Below are 21,700 nucleotides of genomic sequence, written 5' to 3'. Positions count from 1 at the left end.
CTTTCTGTTATATTCTTCTTCCATAAATGTTTTGTATATTCACCTCAGTGCTCATAATCACAGCTCACTATTGTGTACTTGTGTTCAGCTGTAGTCAGTGTCGGTAGAGTAAACAACTATTTGTGACATATCGACTGTTGTTTGGCTCTTACTCCAACGTACGTTTCACCTTCCTGCTTTAAGGATTTTTTTTTAAAAAAAAATGTTATTGATTGAGTAAATAGCATTTGTATCCATTTGGTGAAATGTCTTCCTAATTTTATTTAATAGGGTGTGGGTAATGTTGACGTGTTTTGCAAATGTGAAAATGTTAATTTCAAAAACTTTTTGGGGTACTAAGTCGAGCAGAGCTCTCTGGAGTTTATCAAGTCCTTTTAGCTGGTGAGTTCAATAAGTGATGTGTGATCAGAAAAAGAGGACTGGCACATGCTTAGTGTAGGACCATTTTTAACAAAAAGTGTGGCAATAAACAATGAAAATGGCTGATTGTAATTGCATCAACATTGAAACAGCAGCAGCAGCAGTAGCAGCAATATGCCAATAACTATCAAATGACACATTTCATAAGCCTCCTAAAACTGAAAATAAAGGTAAATTGGAAAATAAATTATAAAACCTTCCATCTTTGTTAACATAATCAGTTGTCCTGTGTAGATTATGAATAAACATAACTATTGCTTGAATTTCAATCCACAGAAACAAACTATTAACCCCTATACTGCCAATAGCCCACCGCAATAAACTTCCTAACCTATTAACCCCTATACCGCCAAAAGCCCACTGCAAATACCCCCTACATTACTCAACCCCTATACTGCCAAAAAACCCTAACCTTTTAACCCGTACACCCCTATAACTGACGTGCAGTGACGTCAGAGGCTGGTGAGGCAGTGGCTAGGATACGCCTTCATTCTTTAGATATCCTTTGTTGAAGAAATAGGAATGCACATGGGTGAGCCAATCACATGAGGTATCTATGTGCAGCCACCAATCAGCAGCTACTGAGCATATTTAGATATGATTTTCAACAAAGGATATCAAAAGAATGAAGAAAATTAGATATTAGATGTAAATTGTAAAGTTATTTAAAATTGCATGCTATTTCTAAATCATGAAAGAAAACATATGGGTTTCATGTCCCTTTAAATGGTGTCTTGGAAAACTTGTCAACTTAGTAAACATCTGATTTTAGTCTAAAGCATTGTAACAGAAACTCTTGCCAGATAACAAAATGCTTGCTCTGATTATGAGATCTAGAAATCCATGCCCATTAAAATATGTTTAAAACATACTTTTTACTTTAATGCTGCAAATTATGCTTATAGATTCTTTCATTATTCAGTAAATATAAAAATGTCTTGATCCAGTGGCGGCTGGTGAAATTTAAAGATGACTGGGCGCTTGACCCCACCCCTTTAAATAAAGCCACACCATCAGATGTCACTCACTACCAATTAATTAATTAAATAAATAAAAAGGTAGACAGAAACACAGAAAAGCACTCGGGGGGAGAGGGAGAGAGAGACGGGGGGAGAGACACACAGAGGGTTAGAGAGAAAGAGAGAGAGACACAATCACACACAGAGGGTTAGAGAGAAAGAGAGAGAGACACAATCACACACAGAGGGTTAGAGAGAGAGAAAGAGATACACAATCACACACATAGGGTTAGAGAGAGAGAGAAAGAGAGACACAATCATACACAAAGGGTTAGAGAGAGAGACACAATCATACATAGAGGGTTAGAGAGAGAGAGAAAGAGACACTCTCACACAGAGGGTTAGAGAGAGAGAGAGAAAGAGAGAGAGACACAATAACACACAGAGGGTTAGAGAGAAAGAAAGAGAGAGAAAGAGACAATCATACACAGAGGGTTAGAGAGAGAAAGAGAGAGAGACACAATCACACACAGATGGTTAGAGAGAGAGAAAGAGAGAGAGAGACACAATCACACACAGAGGGTTAGAGAGAGAGAGAGAGAGATAGAAAGACACAATCACACACAGAGGGTTAGAGAGAGAGAGAGAGAGAGAGAGAGAGAGAGAGAGAGAGAAAGAGAGAGAGAGAGAGAGAGAAAGAAAGAGAGAGACACAATCACACACAGAGGGTTAGAGAGAGAGAGAGATAAAGAGAGAGAGACACAATCACACACAGAGGGTTAGAGAGAGAAAGAGAGAGAGACACAATCACACACAGAGGGTTAGAGAGAGAGAAAGAGAGAGAAACACAATCACACACAGAGGGTTAGAGAAAGAGAGAGAGAGAGACAATCACACACAGAGGGTTAGAGAAAGAGAGAGAGACACAATCACACACAGAGGATTAGAGAGAGAGAGAAAGAGAGAGAGACACACTCACACACAGAGGGTTAGAGAGACACATAAGGGATGAGAGAGTCAGAGGGGGAGGAAGAGAGACAGAGAGAGAAAGAGACCATGGGGAGAACGACACATAAGGAGAGAGATGGATAGATAGAGAGAGAGAGAGAGAGAGAGAGAGACACACACACAAGGGGGGGGGGAGGGACCACTGCATTCTTAAGTAATAAAACAGCAGAGCTACAGAGAGTTCAGAAAGTGAGACTATAAATCAGTGTGAAGTACAGAGGCAAGCTGCTAAGGTAGTGGGTGGGTGTAAATTTTGAGTAAACAAAATACAAAAATGATCCTTAAACTGCTGTAAAAGAGTAAAAAACACTAAACCACATTCATTAAATTATAATTTTTACTAACAGAATCCCTTTCAGCAAAATCTTAGGTTGCAGAATTTACTTCAATAAAATGTGGCTAAAACACTGCAAGTCTGCATCTCGTCCTGCTCTGTAAGGAAGTGACAGTGGAACATTCCACTGCACTTGGAGGGGAAGTAGAGAACTCTCTTTTTCACTTTAGCAAAGCTGGCAGCTTCACAGGACAGCAACAAAATAAATGAAAGTAGCTTTTTTCCGTTTTTGTTTTGTTTTATATGATTAAACATCCAGCCCCAACCCTAAGTTCCACTTACTAATGCCTCTCACTGGATTGGGTGAGCCCAAATAGGACTGCCTCAAATAAACAGTTATGGGCCATGCAATGATCTTAAACACTTTCATCCAGTAGGTGGCGCAGCATGTTGTGTAATGGTGGGCAGACCTGCTGGGGAAAAATAAATTGCAATAAAAAAATATATATTTTTGCCCATATGAGAGGTGAAGCCCTGCCTCACCTGCCTCTAGTGACTGCACATCATTAACCCCCAAATGCAAACTACCCCTACAATAAACTGCACCTAAACGCCCACCTCCAAGCAAGTTACCAACAACAAAAAAACAATACATTTACAAACAAAAAAAACTAACATTACAGAAAACAAAAAAACAATGCTGCCAGAAATAAATTAAAAAAAACACATTTATGCTAAAGCTAAGGTCCCCTTTAAAAAAAAAAAAAAAGATCTTAGAAGCGCTTTTTGTAGGTCATTGCCCTAAAGTGTTACACAGGCAAAACTGTGGGGGTTTTTTGTCTGTTTTTTTGTAGTGTTGTTTTTATTTTTTTTAAATTTAGTGTTTGTTCGTTTTTGGAATTTAGGGGGTTATAGTTTAGAAGTGGGGGTTAGGTAGTTAAATAGTGTAGGGGTAGTTTGCATTGGCTTTTTTTGGCAGTGTAGAGGTTAATAGGTTAGGGGGGTTATTGCATTGGGGGGTTGTGGTGGTTGTTGGAAGGTTAACAGATTAGGGAGTGGTTAGGTTTTTAGATTATGGCAGATTAGGGGTTAATAGTGTAGGTTGTGCTTGGGGTTATTATTTTATTTTAATTTTGAATTAATATCCAATGTTAAAAGGATATGAATTGTCATGTAAAATGCATATTATTTTAAGTATTGTATCTGATTTAAATGTAGTTATTTTTGATTGTTTATTTTATTAACCCAAGCATAAATGTATCATTTAAATTATTTTAACATTGGATATAAATGTAGCGACATAGCTCCTATAGTTATAATGGGTAGATTTTTATTTTTTTTGTATACTTTATTAGTCAGGTAGATTGCAGACATTACGTTCCAGGAGGGTATAGCTAGAGACTAACGTAGGTGTAGGCATTCTGTGGAAGTAAGTAGGGCGTTCCAGGGGGAGTAACCTGTACTTTAATTGGGATTCATCACCAGTAGTAGGATATATTCCAATCTCTGAAGTATGAATAGGGTGTCAGCCATGTTTGTCTCGCCACCTTTTCAGTGGCGATACTTTATAGTATGAGGCAGGTGGTTTAGGTTTAGGGAAAGTAAGGTCACACAGGAATTATTTGAAGGATTTTGGCACAAAAACATGCTTGGTTTCAGTGAGCGCACTGTCTGCGCGGTGTAGGAACAATTCAAATATGCCCCTCCCTCATGTGGTGATGTTGGCAATCTGTAGCTGTCATACTGCTCTCCATTATACCCTATGGTAGACACCTCACCACTTGCCGGCTCTTTGCAGGTCTGCCCCTTTTTTAGAAAATATCAACAGACCAACAGACTCAGAGACCAATGAGGCCAGAAAGGCAGGTTCTCGTCGGTCTGTTGAAGCTTTGAATATCAGGGACTGAGTCTATTTAAACATCCAGAAAAGTGACTTTGGACTGGTGGACAAGAGGATGCATTAGAAAATTGATTTTCCAACCATTCTGCTGAAGAAACAACACAAGCCTGTTGGTGTGAGATACTGCTAAATGAAAAGATGTAGCATGTACCAAGATAGGTAAGGAAACACTGAAATACCCTGGGCTCTTATTACTTACAAGAGAGTACCCAGAACTTTTGAAAAATTTCTGGGAACAGTAGTCAAACCAAATGGAAGAGCAACAAACTGAAAATGTTTGTCTAGGAAGGTAAACCTTACAAACTTATAATGATTGCTGTGAATAGGAACATGAATATAGGCATTCTTTAAATCTATTGTTGATATAAATTAACCTTGCTGCACAAAATTAAATAATGCATGGGTGCACTAAATAACCTAATAGCGCGCTCAAAATAGCAAAAGAATACAAGATTAAACAACGTGATTAAATATACTAAAAGTGCACTAAAATACCTGCATGTGAAAAAACCTGCATGTGCGCTATCCTGATCAGACAACATGTGCAAATCCAATGAACTGATATGCGCAAACCTGACAAGCTAACGTGCGCAAACTCAATCAGCCGATGTACACTAATACTGAAAAAAATTGTGCTCCAAAAATTTAAAGGGGAATAGAGCCTTATAAACTTAAATGAGCCAAAATATAAACATATACACTAAATATTGTCCATAGGCTATAGAGTACAATAATGTGCAAACTGAATAGCTCAATAAGCTTAGAAGAGTGCCAGATTTATAAATTAAAAAAGGTACTTACCCATAGGCAACCAACTACTGGAAGATAAAGTGGAATCCAGTAGAAAGCCAAACCAGTGCTGAATCATAACAGCAGAGGAAATGGAAAAGGAGGATAGCAATGACTCAACAGGATATATATATATATATATATATATATATATATATATATATATAACTTCCATGTGTGTCTGCACTCACAATGCAATAGGGACATCAACCAGGGTGCCAAGTCAGGTATATCAATAATCCATTATAGAAGAGGACTGCACTCACTGGATTTGGTATATAAAATAAAAAAATTTATTAAGGTGACGTTTCGGGGTACGCAGACCCCTTCCTGGTCTGAGGAAGGGGTCTGCGTACCCCGAAACGTCACCTTAATAAAAATTTTTATTTTATATACCAAATCCAGTGAGTGCAGTCCTCTTCTATAATGGATTATATATATATATATATATATATATATATATATATATATATATATATATATACATACATAGATATATAAATATACATACACACACACACACATATACATACATACATACATACACACAGATAGATAGATCAACAGAGAGAGAGAGAGAGATAGATATACACATATACAAAAAAAATACTACTTCAATAAACAATAATTAATTTGGCTTTTTCCTATTTTTTTTTTACAAACAATCAATGTGTGCTGCAAATCCCATGAAATTATTGACAGTCATTAATTGCCCACTCTTGGAAATGCAGTAATTATTTTTGAGATAGCAATGTCATAGCCACATAGTAAAAAAAAAAAAAAAGGTGATTAATTTAAAATGAAAAATGCTCTAATGAATGTTATTTTAACACTTTTCTGTCCATTTAATTAACTTATTAGATGTAGTTTTAAAATATATATATCCAGAAAACAAGGTTAAACATTTATGTAAAGCAAAATCAGTTTATTATAGAAGGGTTTTCAACAAAAGATTTGCAAGACAATTAAGAAAATAAGAAAAAAGATAGTACTGACCTCATTTTTAAAGTGTGCAACATTTATTGACACAAAATCAGTGTTGTAGTTGGTGGAAAAGTTTACAGCATTGAGCATATGAGCAGCGACATGTACAGCTAAAAAAGAAAAGAAAAAAAAGATTTTTGCAAAAAAAAAAAATGTTTTAGTTTCTGTAATTTTAGTTCAGTTATAATCCTAAACTTCACAACCTAATTAAAGGAAAACTTCATTATATATTTAAAAGACATGGACGTTAAAATAGTCGAGATTACGCTCAAAAATGTGCATGTCGAGATTTAAAAAAGGTATAAGATTGTTACAAGCATTGTTGTAAATACTAGCGCTTTACTTGACTCAATTTATGAACCTGCGGATAAACCCAAAACTTCAAAAAACGGTGGATTAAAATCTGACCAGGGTGATTGACAGCCCCTGCTCTCATGAAATTGGCTGTGCAAAAGCAGTGGGTAGGATTGTGTAAGAGCATCACTGGCAGCAAGCTTGGTTGGACAGGTTTCCTGCCCACATCATCTTGAATAGGGGCCATAGTGTTCAAGACATGGGCATGTTCCTGAGCCTACCGCAGTACGCCTTGATGGAAAGGAGCTAAATTTCAATTAACGATACACAAAGCAAAGAACAAATTTGTCTAAAGAAGTATGTTTTGTTTATTTAATTGTATGTTCTTTTTTTAAATCTGTGCACACTCTGAATCATGAAAGTTTAATTTTGGCTTCCATGACACAAAGTTTTTTGAGTAAATTAATATTTTATGCTAAAATTTAAAGGGATACAGAATAGAAGAATTAACTGTAATCCAACACTTTGTTACCATGGATGCGGACATATGTGCAGGGGGGGGCACAATGAAAGTACCCCCCAAGATGATGAAGTGGTTGTCTCCTGCGCACTTAACAAGCTAAAATGTTAAGCCAGGGTTATTCAGCCCATCATACTGCTATAATCATTTTACAGCATGAGCTCTGGGTAGAATGGTCTCTATTTAGCAATATGTAACTACTGTAGCCTCCGTTATGGCGCAAAACATGTTTCAGCTAGTGCAGAGCTTATTAGCTGCATCAGCTGAACTATAATAATAAAAAAACATGGGGGAGGTAAAAGGAAACATCAGTTGAAAGAAAAAGAACTACATCAGTAATTGCTGTTTTAATGTGCAGTGACAGTTCTAACAAGAGGCTGGGTGTGCTATGCAAACCCACTCATTATTTTAGTGGCTGCAAAGCTCAATGGTGGCAGCTGCTTTATAGGTACATGGTTCCTGTAAAGAAAAACAGTTAAAGAAAAATATGAGAAAAAAAGGATCAATTGGACAGCACTGAAATATATTGACATGACCACAAGATACTACATGGGACAATAAAGTCCTTAGTATTAAAGGGACATTCCAGCCAAAAATTTAGTGTTAACATTTTTCTCTGCACGTGCATGTGAAGTATAGCTAGATATTCTCAGTGCACCAGCATTTTAAATACTGCAGCTGCTCAGAGCGCCAGTGGAGCTTGTATCATGTCAGCAATTAACAAACGGCTAGATTACAAGTTTAGCGGTATGATGCGGTACGGCTATACCAGTGAAAAACTGGCCATTGCGCGTGGAATGGCAGGTCTCCCGTATTACGAGTGGCTGTGGTATAGCTATACCGCAAGCATTTTAGCCTGTAGCGCAACGTCCATTCCGCACTCAAAAAATGACGTTTGAGTGCGGGATTTTCCATAGCACCGTATTACAGGTTGTGCATTCCAGCTAAAATGCTTGCATTATAGCCTATACCGATGTGATCCATTGAACGATCTGAGACCAGTAGTTATGGATTTGCAAAACAAAAATCTTTCACAAAATTCATAACTAAAATGTTAACCTAACACTACGAAAAAAATTAATAAAATCTAACATTACAAAAAAAAGCTAAAATTACAAAAAAATTAAAAACACTAGATTACAAAAAATAAAAAATGAAATTACCAAAATAATAAAAATTACACCTAATCTTATAGCCCTATAAAAACAAAAAAAGCCACCCCAAAATAAAAATACCCCCTAACCTAACAATAAACTACCAATAGCCCTTAAAACGGGCCTTTTGTAAGGCATTGTCCTAAGTTAAACAGCGCTTTTACCTAAACAAAAGCCCCCCTAAAAGTAAAACCCCTAAAATAAAAAACCTAAGTTTGTATGGGCATTGCCCTTAAAAGGACATTCAGCTCTTTTACTGCCCATCAAAACCCTAATATAAAAAAAACACCCCAAAAATTAAAAAAAAAATAACATTAACCCCATAAAATCTACTCATGGTTCCTGAAGTCCGGACATCCATCTTCATCCAGGCTGCGAGAAGTTTTCATCTAGGCGGCGACCTCTTGATCCATCGTGGGGGCATCTTTTTTTTTCATCCCAGCGTTGCGGAACTGTGGAGGCACGGAGCTGTGGAGGCGCGGAGCATCTTTGCCGGCAGCGCGGACATCCAGCGTGAAAGATCCTCTTCATACAGTCACCGCCGTACAATGAAGCTTGAATGCAAGGTACCCCATATTTAAACGGGTACCTTGCATTATTATTGTTAACATTTATTTGAATAGCGCCGCCAAATTCCATAGCGCTGGGTACAATGATAGGGGTATACAATGATGTTTTTGCTAAAAATACAAAACAAAAAACTAAACAAATCTAGTACAGGAGGAAGAAGGCCCTGCTCCGGAGAGCTAACAGTCTACAGGTTTAGGGTGCAGAGACATAAGGTTGGGGTAGCTTGTTACATCAGTTGTAGTTGCAGTAGTGAGTCAGGCAGTTCATGTATGAGTTTGATTCAGATGAGGGATGGAGGAGATATGTTACGCCTCTCTGAATAGGTGGGTTTTCAAGGAGCGTCTGAAGCTATACAAGGTTGGAGACAGTCTTATGGAGCGGGGTAGAGAGATCCAGAGGACAGGAGCAGCACATGTAATGTCTTGGAGGTGGGAAAGGGATGTAGAGATAACAGGAGTGGAGAGACATAGGTCAAAGGTTGATCGAAGAGGACGGGATGGGGAATATTTCACGATAAGAGAGGAAATATAGTTGGGAGTTATACTGTTTAGTGCTTTGTAAGTTAGGGTTAATACTTTAAACTTTATTCTGGAGTGTATGGGTAGCCAGTGTAGAGACTGGCAGAGCGGAGCCACTGATGTAGATCGGCGACTTAGGTGGATGAGTCTAGCAGAAGCATTCATAACAGATTGGAGGGAGGAGAAGTGGTGTTTTGGAAGGCCATTTAGGAGTAGGTTGCAATAATCAATGACAAAACGAGGGAATGAATAAGTATTTTTGTCGTTTTTTGAGTAAGGAAGGGAAGAATTCTGGAAATGTTGCGTAGGTGTGAACAGCAAGATTTGATAAGCGCTTGTATATGTGGGTTGAATGTGAGCTCTTAGACTAGTGTGAACCCAAGACAGCGGACCTGGGGTGAGGTGTTGAGAATAGAGTCTCTAACTGTCAGAGAAATGTCAGGTGTTGGATGTCTCGAAGAGGAGGGAATAAGAAGCAGCTCAGTTTTGGATAGATTGAGTTAGAGGTAGTGTGAAGACATCCAAGAGTAAATTGCAGAGAGGCAGTTGGAAATCTGGTTGAGTAAAGAGGGAGAGATATCAGGAGAGGAAAGATAGATTTGAGTATCAGCAGCATATAAGTGGTACTGGAATCCAAAGGAGGCTATAAGTTTTCCAAGGGAGTATGTATAGAGAGAGAAAAGCAAGGGACCCAAGAGAGAGCCTTGCGGTACTCCAACTGAGAGAGGCATAGGATCGCAAGATATGTTGTTAAAGGAAACTGAAAAAGAGCGGTTTGAGAGATATGAGGCAAACCAGGAGAGGGCTGTGTCTCGGATGCTGAATGAATGTATTATTTTGAGGAGGAGAGGATGGTCGACTGTGTCAGTGGATAGGTCAAGAAGAATTAGTAAGGAGTAGTGGCCTTTTGCTTTAGCTGATAACAGGTCATTTGTTACTTTAGCAAGAGCAGTTTCTGTTAAGTGTTTAGGGCGGAAACCAGATTGTAGTGGATCAAGTAAGGAGTTAGTTGTGAGAAATTGAGTAAGCCGATTGTAGACCAGTCGTCCAATAATTTTGAAGCAAAGGTAAGTAAGGAGACCGGTCGATAGTTGGAAGGGGTGGAGGGGTCAAGAGAGGGCTTTTTTAGAATTGGTATGATTGAAACATGCTTGAATGTATCCAGAAATGTGCTAGTGGTGAGAGATTGGTTAAAGAGATGAGATAGGGTAGGGGTTAGTGAAGCAGAGAGAGAGGGAAGAAGTTGTGAAGGAATAGGGTCAAGTGGGCAGGTTGTGAGATAAGCCAAGGATAGGAGTACAAAGACTTCTTCCTCTGTTACAGGGGGGACGTAGCATAGAGTTTTGTTAATAGGTGTAGGTAGGATTGCTGTGTTTGAAGGGTGTGAGGTGCAGATCTCTTTTCTAATGGTGTCAATTTTATATTTGAAGTGATCAGCAATAAACTGAGCAGTGAGATTGGTAGTGGCCAGGGGTGCAGGCAGACATAGAAGGGAGTTAAAGGTTGAGAACAGCTTTCTGGGGTTGGATGCATGTGATGACACAAGGGAGGAAAAATAGAGTTGTTTGGCCAGGCTGAGCGCAGAGTTGTAGGACTTAAGGATGAATTTATAATGCTGGAAATCAGCACAGGTGTGTGATTTCCTCCACTGCCGTTCAGCAGGCCCGTGAACATCGCTGAAGATATCTGGTCTGTTTGGTGTGCCCCGGTTGCCGTCGAGTGATTGATGTACAACGAACAGTGGAGGGTGCAGCTTTGTCAAGTGTTGATTTTAGTGCCAAGTTATACTGTAAAGCAACGAGGTTTGGGCAAGAGAGGGAGGAAATGTCAGAGAGCAGAGGATTCAGTTGCATGGGAAAGTCTGTGAGATCCAATTCTTTTAAATTCCTGTAAGGTAGCAGTTTCTTGGGGGCTTGCAAAGATGTAGCAGGTAAAGTAAGAGAGAAAGTTAGTAGATGGTGGTCAGAGAGAGGAAAGGGGAAGTTAAGGAAGTTGAAAACGGCACAGAGATTAGTGAAGACCAGGTCTATGGAGTTGCCTTCACAGTGGGTTGGAGATGTTGTCCACTGGGACAGGCCAAAAGAGGTGGTAAGGGATAGAAGTTTAGAGGCAGCAGGCATGTTAGGATTATCAATGGGTATGTTGAAGTCCCCTAAGATGAGAGAAGGGACTTTAGAAAAGAGAAAATGTACTGTATGAAGACAGGATAATTCCTACTCCCCCTCCTTGTTTGTCTCCTGGCCTGGGGGTGTGACTGAAGTGCAAGCCGCCATAGGACAGAGAGGTTACAGCAGTTGTGTTAGAGGATCAAAGCCAAGTTTCAGTGAGGGCTAACAGGTTAAGTGAACGTGAGATAAATAGGTTGTGAATAGATGTAAGCTTATTGCATACACAGCATGCATTCCAAAGGGCACAAGAGAATTGGGGTGTGCTAACAGAGGTGCAGTTAATGAGGTGTAGACGGGTAAGGTATATGAGGTGTTATTTGGTGTAGTGAGCTGATGGAAGCAAAGGGTGGACCTGGGTTAGGTGAGACATCACCAGCTGCAAGAAAAAGAAAGGTGGTGAGTGAAAAGAGATGAGAAAGTGTCATATGTGAGTGTTTAAAGGACCAGTAAACACAGCAGATTTGCATAATCAACAAATGCAAGATAACAAGACAATACAATAGCATTTACTCTGAATTTCAAATGAGTAGTAGATTCTTTTCTAACATATTTCAAAGTTATGTATATTTCCACTCCCCCTGTACCATGTGATAGCAATCAGCCAATCACAAATGCATATACGTATAGTCTGAGTTCTTGCACATGCTCAGTAGGAGCTGGTGACTCAAAAAAAGTGTAAATATAAAAGACTGTGCACATTTTTTTTAATGGAAGTAAATTGGAAAGTTGTTTAAAATTACATGCTGTATCTGAATCATGAAAATTCAATAAAACCTGAGTGTCCCTTTAAGTTTAGCATCAATGAAGCATGGCTGGCTGAGGGATGTGAGATAGGAATAGAGTTCATGTGTGCTGTAGAGGGGGGAAGGTAGAAGAGAAGGAGAAATATGAATTGTCTGTGTGCTGTTTGTGAAAGGAAGAGCTGTGACTTTAAGGAGAAGGGAGGAAAAGGTTAATGCAGACATTAGAAAGTGTAGAATGTTTGCAGTTAGTTTGGGAGTTTTGAAAGTACTTATTTCTGTTGTCCACTCCTTTGTCTAATTCCATTGGTATTCCCTACACTTATGAACTAACATACTTACAGAACTACACATGCTGCACTGATCTCACAAGCAAGCTTGATGTAACAAGCTTGGGTATTCAGTAATAACAGTCACATGATCCTAATTAGCAAAGGTCATAAATTATTGCAAGATCAAACAAGGCCTAAACAGACAAAGCATATGACACCTATCTTATCAAAGTGGAAGACAGAGAAAGCAAAAGTTTTAAGGTAATAAACACATATCAAAGATACAAGATTGTAGGGGGAAAGGCATTTAAAGTGTAAGATGCAGGGTTAAAATGAATTTGGTTCTATGCACATACCAATGATACAAGATTGCAGGGGGAAAGGCATTTAAAGTGTAAGATGCAGGGTTAAAATTAATTCTGTTCTATGCACATACCAAAGATACAAGATTGTAGGGGGAAAGGCATTTAAAGTGTAAGATGCAGGGTTAAAATGAATTCTGTTCTATGCACATACCAAAGATACAATATTGTAGGGGGAAAGGCATTTAAAGTGTAAGATGCATGGTTAAAATGAATTCTGTTCTATGCACATACCAAAGATACAAGATTGTAGGGGGAAAGGCAGTTAAAGTGTAAGATGCAGGGTTAAAATGAATTCTGTTCTATGCACATATACACTTAGAGAACTACACATGCTGCACTGATTTAACAAGCAAGCTTGCATTCCTATTGGCTGACATTTTCAAATCAGCCAATAGGATGAGAGCTACTGAAATCCTATTGGCTGATTTGAACAGCCAATAGGATTTCAGTAGCTCCTTTTGTTCTATCTAGGGAGAGTGGAGCTTTCCTCATTTTGAGGTATTTCTTCCATTTTGGAAGTGTCGTCGTTCTGTTATCATAATTATTATTATTATTATTATTATTATTATTATTATTAATAATATTAATTAATATCATCAAAATTATTATGACATATACATGATGCTTGACATCAAACATTGAGTGGACCAGTAGTAAACTGTTACACCGTGGAATTGAAATAAAAATAATATACTCCATTTAGGAGTAAGGTACTGTGCATACGCTTCTAAATTGGAGCATATTAGTCGTCACACGAGCGAATCACTGTGAGTATGTAACCGCTTTCACTCCTTTGCGGTTGACACTGTAACATATTTGCTTATGAGATAGTTTTACATTGGTCCAACCTCTTAACTTGACTTTGCTTTGAGGTGAGCACCCCGCAGGTGCTGGTCTGGATAATACACTGGACGTGGTTGCTATATCCCCTATTTTACCTAATAAGCATTGTATGAATTTTGTTATGCACGCATATTATATGCACTGGTTTTAAGACAATTTTACTTTTGTTTCTATATTGGAGACGTCCTATTTTACTAAGTCATTTTTCTATGTTTTAATACCATTAATAAATTGAAAATTATATACTTTCATGACATATTTCCTTAATTTATATCTTTAGCTTACTTTAGCGCTCGCACTTTTATTTGTTTCTTTTTAGAAGAAGTAGAATACCTGCATAGACAATTATTATCCAGTAAGATGTAGCCACATAAACATAGATCATTAATGACATCATCAATTACATAAAATATTTATAACACTAAAATACGTACTCATGCATATATTTAATAAATGTTGGTTTAATTTGTCTAAGAGTACTAATCATGCTAAATAATAGGAATGCATCTGTTTCACATTGCAGATTCCACACATATTACTTTCTCACTTAATAAATTACCACCTTCAACTAAAAAGTTAATTTGTGCACAGTTCCCAATGGATGCACCATTAGTTAGTAAAATATTTGTATTAACTTTGAATCTATACAGGCCATTAGCTGCCTACAAGTAAATTGTAAGTGTTCTTTCTACATGAGATGGAATCTTACCAACTGTGTTGCATTAATGAGTAAATCAGTTAATCCTATTGGTAATTTAAATAGAAAATCAAACACTGCATCAAAGTAATCAGTTATGTGAAGTTCTAGAATTTGTCTTGTTAAATTATAAGGTTACCCTGGATATCTTGGGGCCAGTCATTAGCAGGATGATGATTCTTGCATTAACAGGTTTTAAAATAAAAACGCAAACCTAAAACAGCTATTACCTAAACACTCATAGTGAAAATGAGCTTCAGCCAAGTTAATTATGTCAAAATGTTTAGCAGTTAAAGGGACAGTACATACCAGAATTGATATTGTTTAAACAGATAGATAATCCCTTTATTACTCATTCCCCAGTTTTGCATAACCAAGAGTTACCGTTGTTTTCGCTCCATAAGACACACTTTTTCCCCTTCAAAGGTAAGGGGAAATGTCTGTGCGTCTTATGGAGTGAATGTGACTGATAAAAAAAAAAAAAAATGAATGAAACCGCACAGCAATGTTCCCTCTAATGAGCGCGGCCGCGCATTGATTTTAATGACCCCGCACACTTGTTAATTACTCCCGCACACCAAATGGGGGTTGTTTAGCCTGGAGCCCTCAGCGCGACAAATTGCCCTCATTGCTCAGTTGAGATAGCGCGGGCAAAGACAACACATTGTTGTGTGAGACTGGAGAGTGTGACACTGAGTTGAACAATTCTTGAACTCGTCTGCTGTAGGTGGAAGGAGCATTCATTTTGTAAGTTTAAGGTCTGCCTTTAGGGTCTGCCTGTTGAATCTGATTACTTATCAGCGGTTTCAATATTTTATAAGTTCTCTGCTATGGCAAGCAGATAATTTATAAAATATTGAGACTAGACCGCTGATAAGTAATCTGATTCAGAACAGCTTGTTAACTCTCTCGGTCTTTGCTTTGATGACCGATCTGGTGCCGCAGATTCAGTAGTACTGTGTAATTTCATTACAGACACTGTCAATACAATTACACAGTACTACTGAATTTGCGCCACCGGATCAGTCATCAAAGCAAAGACCGAGAGAGTTAACAAGTTATGGAACGTATGTGTCTTCTTATGTAAAAATGAGTAGCACAGTGGTCAAAGTATTTGTGTAATTTTAGGTGAGTTATGTACCCTGCTCTTCATTTTAAAATTATAAATTAAACTACTCTGTTATTAAAACACAAATAGAGATTAAAATAATAATACCATGTAGGAGTTGCTAAACCTTTTAAAACACTAAAGCAGTGATGGGCAATTAAAGGCATATGCAATCCAACATCTTCTTAAATGATTCATAAAATTTTAAGAAAGTTTATATTTTACTTGTACTCTAAAATTTACTCCATTCTGTTCTTGGTATCCTTTGTTGAAAGTAGGTAGACTCAGGAGTGTGGGTATGTCTAGAGCACTATATGGCATTTCAGAATATTTTTTTCTTGATTTCCTCCTCTAAAAACTAGGTGCGTCTTATGGAGCAAAAAATACGGTATATTAATATACTTTTTACCTCTGTGATTACCTTGTATCTAAGCCTCTGCAGACTACCCCCTTATTTCAGATCTTTTGACAGATATTGCATTTAGCCAATCAGTGCTGACTCCTAGATAACTCCAAGGGCTGTGAGCACAATGTTATCTATATGGCACACATGAACTAACACCCTCTAGTTGTGAAAACATTAAAAATGCATTCAGATAAGATGCGATCTTCAATTGCTAAGAAATTAACATATGGGCCTACCTAGGATTTGTGCCTACCTAGGTTTGGCTTTCAAATAAGAATACCAAGAGAACAAAGCAACATTGATGATGAAAGTCCATTGGAAAGTTGTTTAAAATTACATGCCCTATCTGAATCACAATTTTTTTTTTGACTAGACTGTTCCTTTAAATGATCTTTTCTGGAGTGGATGATTAACCGTGTAGAGTGGACAAATACAATGATAAGAAAGTGTACATAAATGGTAAGCTGAAATATTTAGGCTATATTTTCAGGTATGTAATTTTACTTCTTGAAATCTTCTTTGGTCTATATTGAATAAATGAAACAAAATATAAAAGACAACACTGAGCTATATCATTTTATTATTATGGGTATGTTACAATATACATAGTTGGCATTAGTCTTGGCAAGTTATGAGAATATACATATATCATATTAAACATCACAGTTTCTGTATGCGCAACAGTGTCATGAATTTTTCATGACACAACAGACTTAATGTTGTTGTTTTTTAAGCCTACTCGTGGCTCTTCTATTATGATATTAAATTTTGTTTTTCTCAGTCTTGCTGACTGAGAAGTTTTTCTATCAATATATTTTTCACTATTCAAGGTAGTTCTGCTCAGTATACTTGCTTAGGCTCCAGCGTGTCGCTTATTTCTGTAAATAAGTGCAATTTAGAACCTTGATTATAGTCTAGAAATGTTGGGAAATAAGTCTTTTTCTTGAATTTTTACCCTATATGCGAGAGCCATCTACTGCCAGAACAATAATATTTAATCTAATTCATTTTATGTTAATTAATGATTAAATATTATAATCAATGACTCTTCCTAGAATTCCTCCTAGAATAGAGAGTGGTGATATATAGGGTCTATCCCAATGGGAGGGGGGCGTTTTTCCTGTATTTTGGAACTGGTCAAATCATATATGGAGTTGGTAATTTGCTAATCAACTAAAGAGGTCTGAGACCTAGTTTAGCCTACTCGGACAGACCTATGACCTGACAGCTTGATTCCTGCTTACAAAGGGGGAATTTATTTCCTTTGGTGATGTATGAAATGAAGTCACCTTAAATGTTAATGTCATTAAGATTTACATCTCACATGTATTTAAAATGTATTTGTCTATTTAATCAGGTAAATTAATTAATTGTTTTATAGCTTTGTGTTTTTCTTTTGATAATTCCTACCACCTGGTCTTATTAGTCGACAATAACGCTGGGTGAATTAGGAATTGTGATAAATTATTATCTGATGGTTTGTCATGATTATGAATTTACTTGATTCTCTGCAATTACCTTAAAGGGTTTATAATCAAATATTTAGTTCTTATGATTAAAGTTAAGGTAAACTTTGCTGAATGAAAGACCGTTTTTTAAAAATACTATTAAAAACAGGGGCACTTTCATTCATCAAAGTTTACAAAGCAGCCATTTTGTTAAAAAAATTACCTTTTTTTTCTTTTCACTGCTACAGCAGCTTCACCCACATAGAGATCCTCTATTCACATGTCAGCAATGACTAATCCGGCTTCCTCCAATCACAGCTTTCCCCCCAGGGTAGTCATTGCCTGAGACCATGTAAACTTTGATGAATGAAAGTGCCCCTGTTTTTAATAGTATTTTTAAAAAACGGGCTTTCATTCACCAAAGTTTACCTTCACTATAAGCCAATTTTTGTGTTATTTTGAAAATATGATTTAATTATCTTTATAGTTTAGTTTCTGCGTTAATTCTGTTTTCTTTATGTAATTGCTTTAATTGATTATTCAAGGATAATAGTTTATTTCACTGTATATATTTTGATTGCTTAGTTACCATTAAATGCTGATTATTTTCAAATCAAAATCTTTTAATAAAGCTAATTTTTGTTTATTCATCTGGTGTCGGTATAATTAATAGACTGATAGCAACCAAAAGGATTCAGGTTTTGTTTTATTATCTTTAACAAGTTATAAGAAAGAGCATCATTACAAATTACACACATTACTCCTATCACATAATATACGTTTATAGATAAAGGTAATATTCATAACAACAGCATAAATTTGTAACATTGGCAAGCATAACAATTGCACATATACACATCCATACACCAGCATTACCAAATGAGCCCATGGACACTCACAATTGCTATATGTGCATCTGTGACCTTGAGCAGTAAAAAGTTAAGGTCTCAACATATCAATGTATATAAATGGCAAGCACAAAGCTATCAAATTCATGGTTTAAGTCAATGCTTAAAGGGAATTGAAACCCAATTTATTTATTTCATGATTTTGATAGCATGTGATTTTTAAATAACTTTCCAATTTACTTCTATTGTCAAATTTGCATCCTTCTCTTGGTATCCGTTGTTGAAAGAGCAGCTATACACTGCTAGAAGCATGGTACAAACATTTGGTGAACAAATGAAAAGAGGCATTTGTGTAAAGCCACCAATCAGCAGCTAGCTCCCAGTAATGCATTTCTGCTCCTGAGCCTAAACATTGTAAATGCATGTATAATAAACCTATTGGAGTTGTGGGATATGTTGGTTTTGTTTTGTCTTTACTAACAATGGAGATCAGAAACATCATGAATACTTAGGCGTTCCATGGAAGTTTCATGGGCGTTCCATGGGAGTAACCTGTATTTTAATGTTGAAACATTGCCTTGAGTTTGTAATATTCAAAGCACCGTCCTCTATCTTAGATCCCCCTTTTCATCCATATCATATTTTCCAGTGCGCGACATCTATACCATGTACAGTAAAACTACGTTTACATATATAATTTTTGAAGCGTTCCTACACAGAAACCTTTTCTTGTTTCAGTGAATACACAGTCTATGTTGTGTAAGAAAACATCAAATACAGCAACCCCCCCCCCCACGAGATTGCAGATTGAGTTGTGATGTGGGCGACTTTTGCTGAGGTTGCCACCCCTATTATTTCCTATTGGTGTTACATAACCACTCGTTAGAACAGAGAGGGTCAGCATACTTATTCGGAATATATCGCAAGACCCACGGATTGCAAGACAGGTGAGGCCAAAAAGGCAATTTCTCGTCTGACGATGTATTGACCTTTTCTCCCATTATCCCTCCCTCTTTACTCAACAAAGTCACTGTCTCTCTGCAATTTCCTCCTGGTTGTTCCTACACCAAGTCACCGTATGCATTAGAGTCCAGTTCACAATACTGACCCAACAAACTCAAACCCAACTATATTTCCTACCTTATTTTTAAATAATCCAAGAACCGTCCTCTTTGATTAATAACTGGTCTTCTTACATCTATCCCCTATTATCATTACTGTCTCCTTTTCTAACTCCACGGCGTCTCCTGTCCCACCTATTCTCCCTGCACCTCTCCATCATTATCATGTCCACCTTACATAGCTTCAAGCTTGAAATCCCACTCACTTCAAGTACATGAAATATCAAATACATTTTGAAATACCATTTTTATATGAACATAAATAAAAAAATAATTTTTAATTTAGTTAAGGACTGTATTTATTTAACCCCTTAAGGACACAGCTTCAGTGTGCTCAATTGTTTCATGATGGAATAATTCTGTCATTGGTCCTTAAGGGGTTAAAAAAACAATACTTTAAAGGAATCAGATGAAAGGAACAGTCTTTCCTGTGATACTTAGATGAATTGTAAGGCTATAATGAAGACTAATCTATTCAGCACAATAAAGAGGCTATCTTTTTATTCCTTCCCTCTAAAAAAAAAAAACAGTAATTGGCTGTGTGTCTCTAGGGATGAGTTATGCACAAACATGCACTTTCTGTTGCTTCTAATATTAATTCAACATCTTTACCTTAAAGGGACGGTAAAGTTACCTCTACTTCTATCAAGCATAGCATTAGGGATGCAAAATAAATATAAGTTTAATTCATCATTTTTAATATTGTTACCTATAAATAAAGTTATCGGCTTTAGAATGGCTCTTCTTACCATCCTCTAATACAACCCGTATATAACATTTTTTTTCGCTATCGATCATGTTTTTTTATGCTCCAATTGAAATCTCGGCCGTTAGGCGGCCATCCCTCCGCGTCATCCGCCCCTTTAGTCCTCTACGCATGCTCTCTTTAAGTACTTTACTGCTTGCTGATGACAAAGTGCGCTCCCATTTTGCGCATGCGTGTTACTTCCAAGTTAGCATCCTTTCATACATCATCTGCTTGCTACGGAGTGATTGGATACAGAGAGTATTCATTCAATTCTATGTTACCTTTTTGAAATAGTGTTTGCCGGTGACCTGCACAGTGGTTTGCAGCCTCAGCTATTAGCGCATGCGCAGTTAGATACTGTAGTGTGAACGCGCATTTCAGAAACAGAGCAGGCGGGACAGCTGAAGTAGTCAGTAAGATAAAAATACGGAAGTAGTGCTTGGGAGGAGTCGTGAGATAAGCGGTAGGGATTTTGACATATAATTTTGTTTGGAAAATATTGAAGTAAGCAGAAAAAAAACTTAGCCACTAAATTAGTGACATATAGATAAATGCTAGGTTATCTTCCATAATGTCAAACGTTACCTTCACTTTAAAGGGACAGTCAAGTAAAAATTAAACTTTCATGATTCAGCTAGGGCATGTCATTTTAAACAACTTTACTTTATTTACTTTTATCATCAAATTTGCTTTGTTCTATTCTTAGTTGAACGCTAAACCTAGGTAGGCTCATATGCTAATTTCTAAGCCCTCGAAGTCCAACTCTTATCTGAATGCATTTCACAGTTTTTCACAATGAGAGGGCATTAGTTCATGTGTGCCATATAGATAACATTTTGCTCACGCTCGTGGAGTTACTTATGAGAGGGCACTGATTGGCTAAAATACAAGTCTGTCAAAATAACTGAAATAAGGGGGTAGTCTGCAGAGACTTAGATACATGGTAATCACAGAGGTAAAAGCTATATTTATATAACAGTGTTTTTTATGCAAAACTGGAGAGTGGGCAATAAAGGGATTATCTATCTTTTTAGGACATGAAACCTAAATTTTTTCTTTCATGATTTAGATAGAGAATACAATTTTAAACAACATTCCAATTTACTTCTATTATCTACTTTGCTTCATTCTTTAGATATATTTTGTTGAAGAAATAGCAATGCACATGGGTGAGCCAATCACACGAGGCATCTATCACCACCAATCAGCAGCTACTGAGCATATCTAGATATGATTTTCAGCAAAATATATCAAGAGAATGAAGCAAATTAGATAATTGAAGTTAACTAGAAAGCTGCTCTTTCTAAATCATGAAAGAAATTGGGGTTTCATGTCCCTTTAACATATTTAAAGGGACATTCCAGTCAAAATTTAAATGCACATGTATTTATTACATCTTTGAATAGAAACATATTTGTAATATAAATGTATTGGCAAAAATGCTTCTAGTAAAAGTTATCACTGTTTTAGTGTTAACGATTTCTCTGCACGTGCATGTGAAGCATAGCTAGATATTCTCAGTGCACCCACATTTTAAATACTGCAG

At 37.0% G+C, this 21,700-nt stretch overlaps 1 protein-coding gene across 2 annotated transcripts in view; it reads right to left on the bottom strand.

Annotated features, from left to right (window-relative positions):
* Positions 1–21,700, bottom strand: part of NOX4 (NADPH oxidase 4) — a 719,402-nt gene that overhangs the window by 614,111 nt on the left and 83,591 nt on the right. For both annotated transcript variants that reach the window (XM_053708631.1, XM_053708630.1), the window contains exon 5: positions 6,347–6,444. In XM_053708631.1, coding sequence (XP_053564606.1) covers positions 6,347–6,444 — 98 coding nt within the window. The remainder of the gene's footprint in view (positions 1–6,346; positions 6,445–21,700) is intronic.

Source organism: Bombina bombina, chromosome 3, assembly GCF_027579735.1.
Source record: "Bombina bombina isolate aBomBom1 chromosome 3, aBomBom1.pri, whole genome shotgun sequence".
Taxonomy (NCBI): Eukaryota; Metazoa; Chordata; class Amphibia; order Anura; family Bombinatoridae; genus Bombina; species Bombina bombina.
Note: the sequence above shows the minus strand (reverse complement) of the source record. Positions and strands in the feature narration are given on the sequence as shown.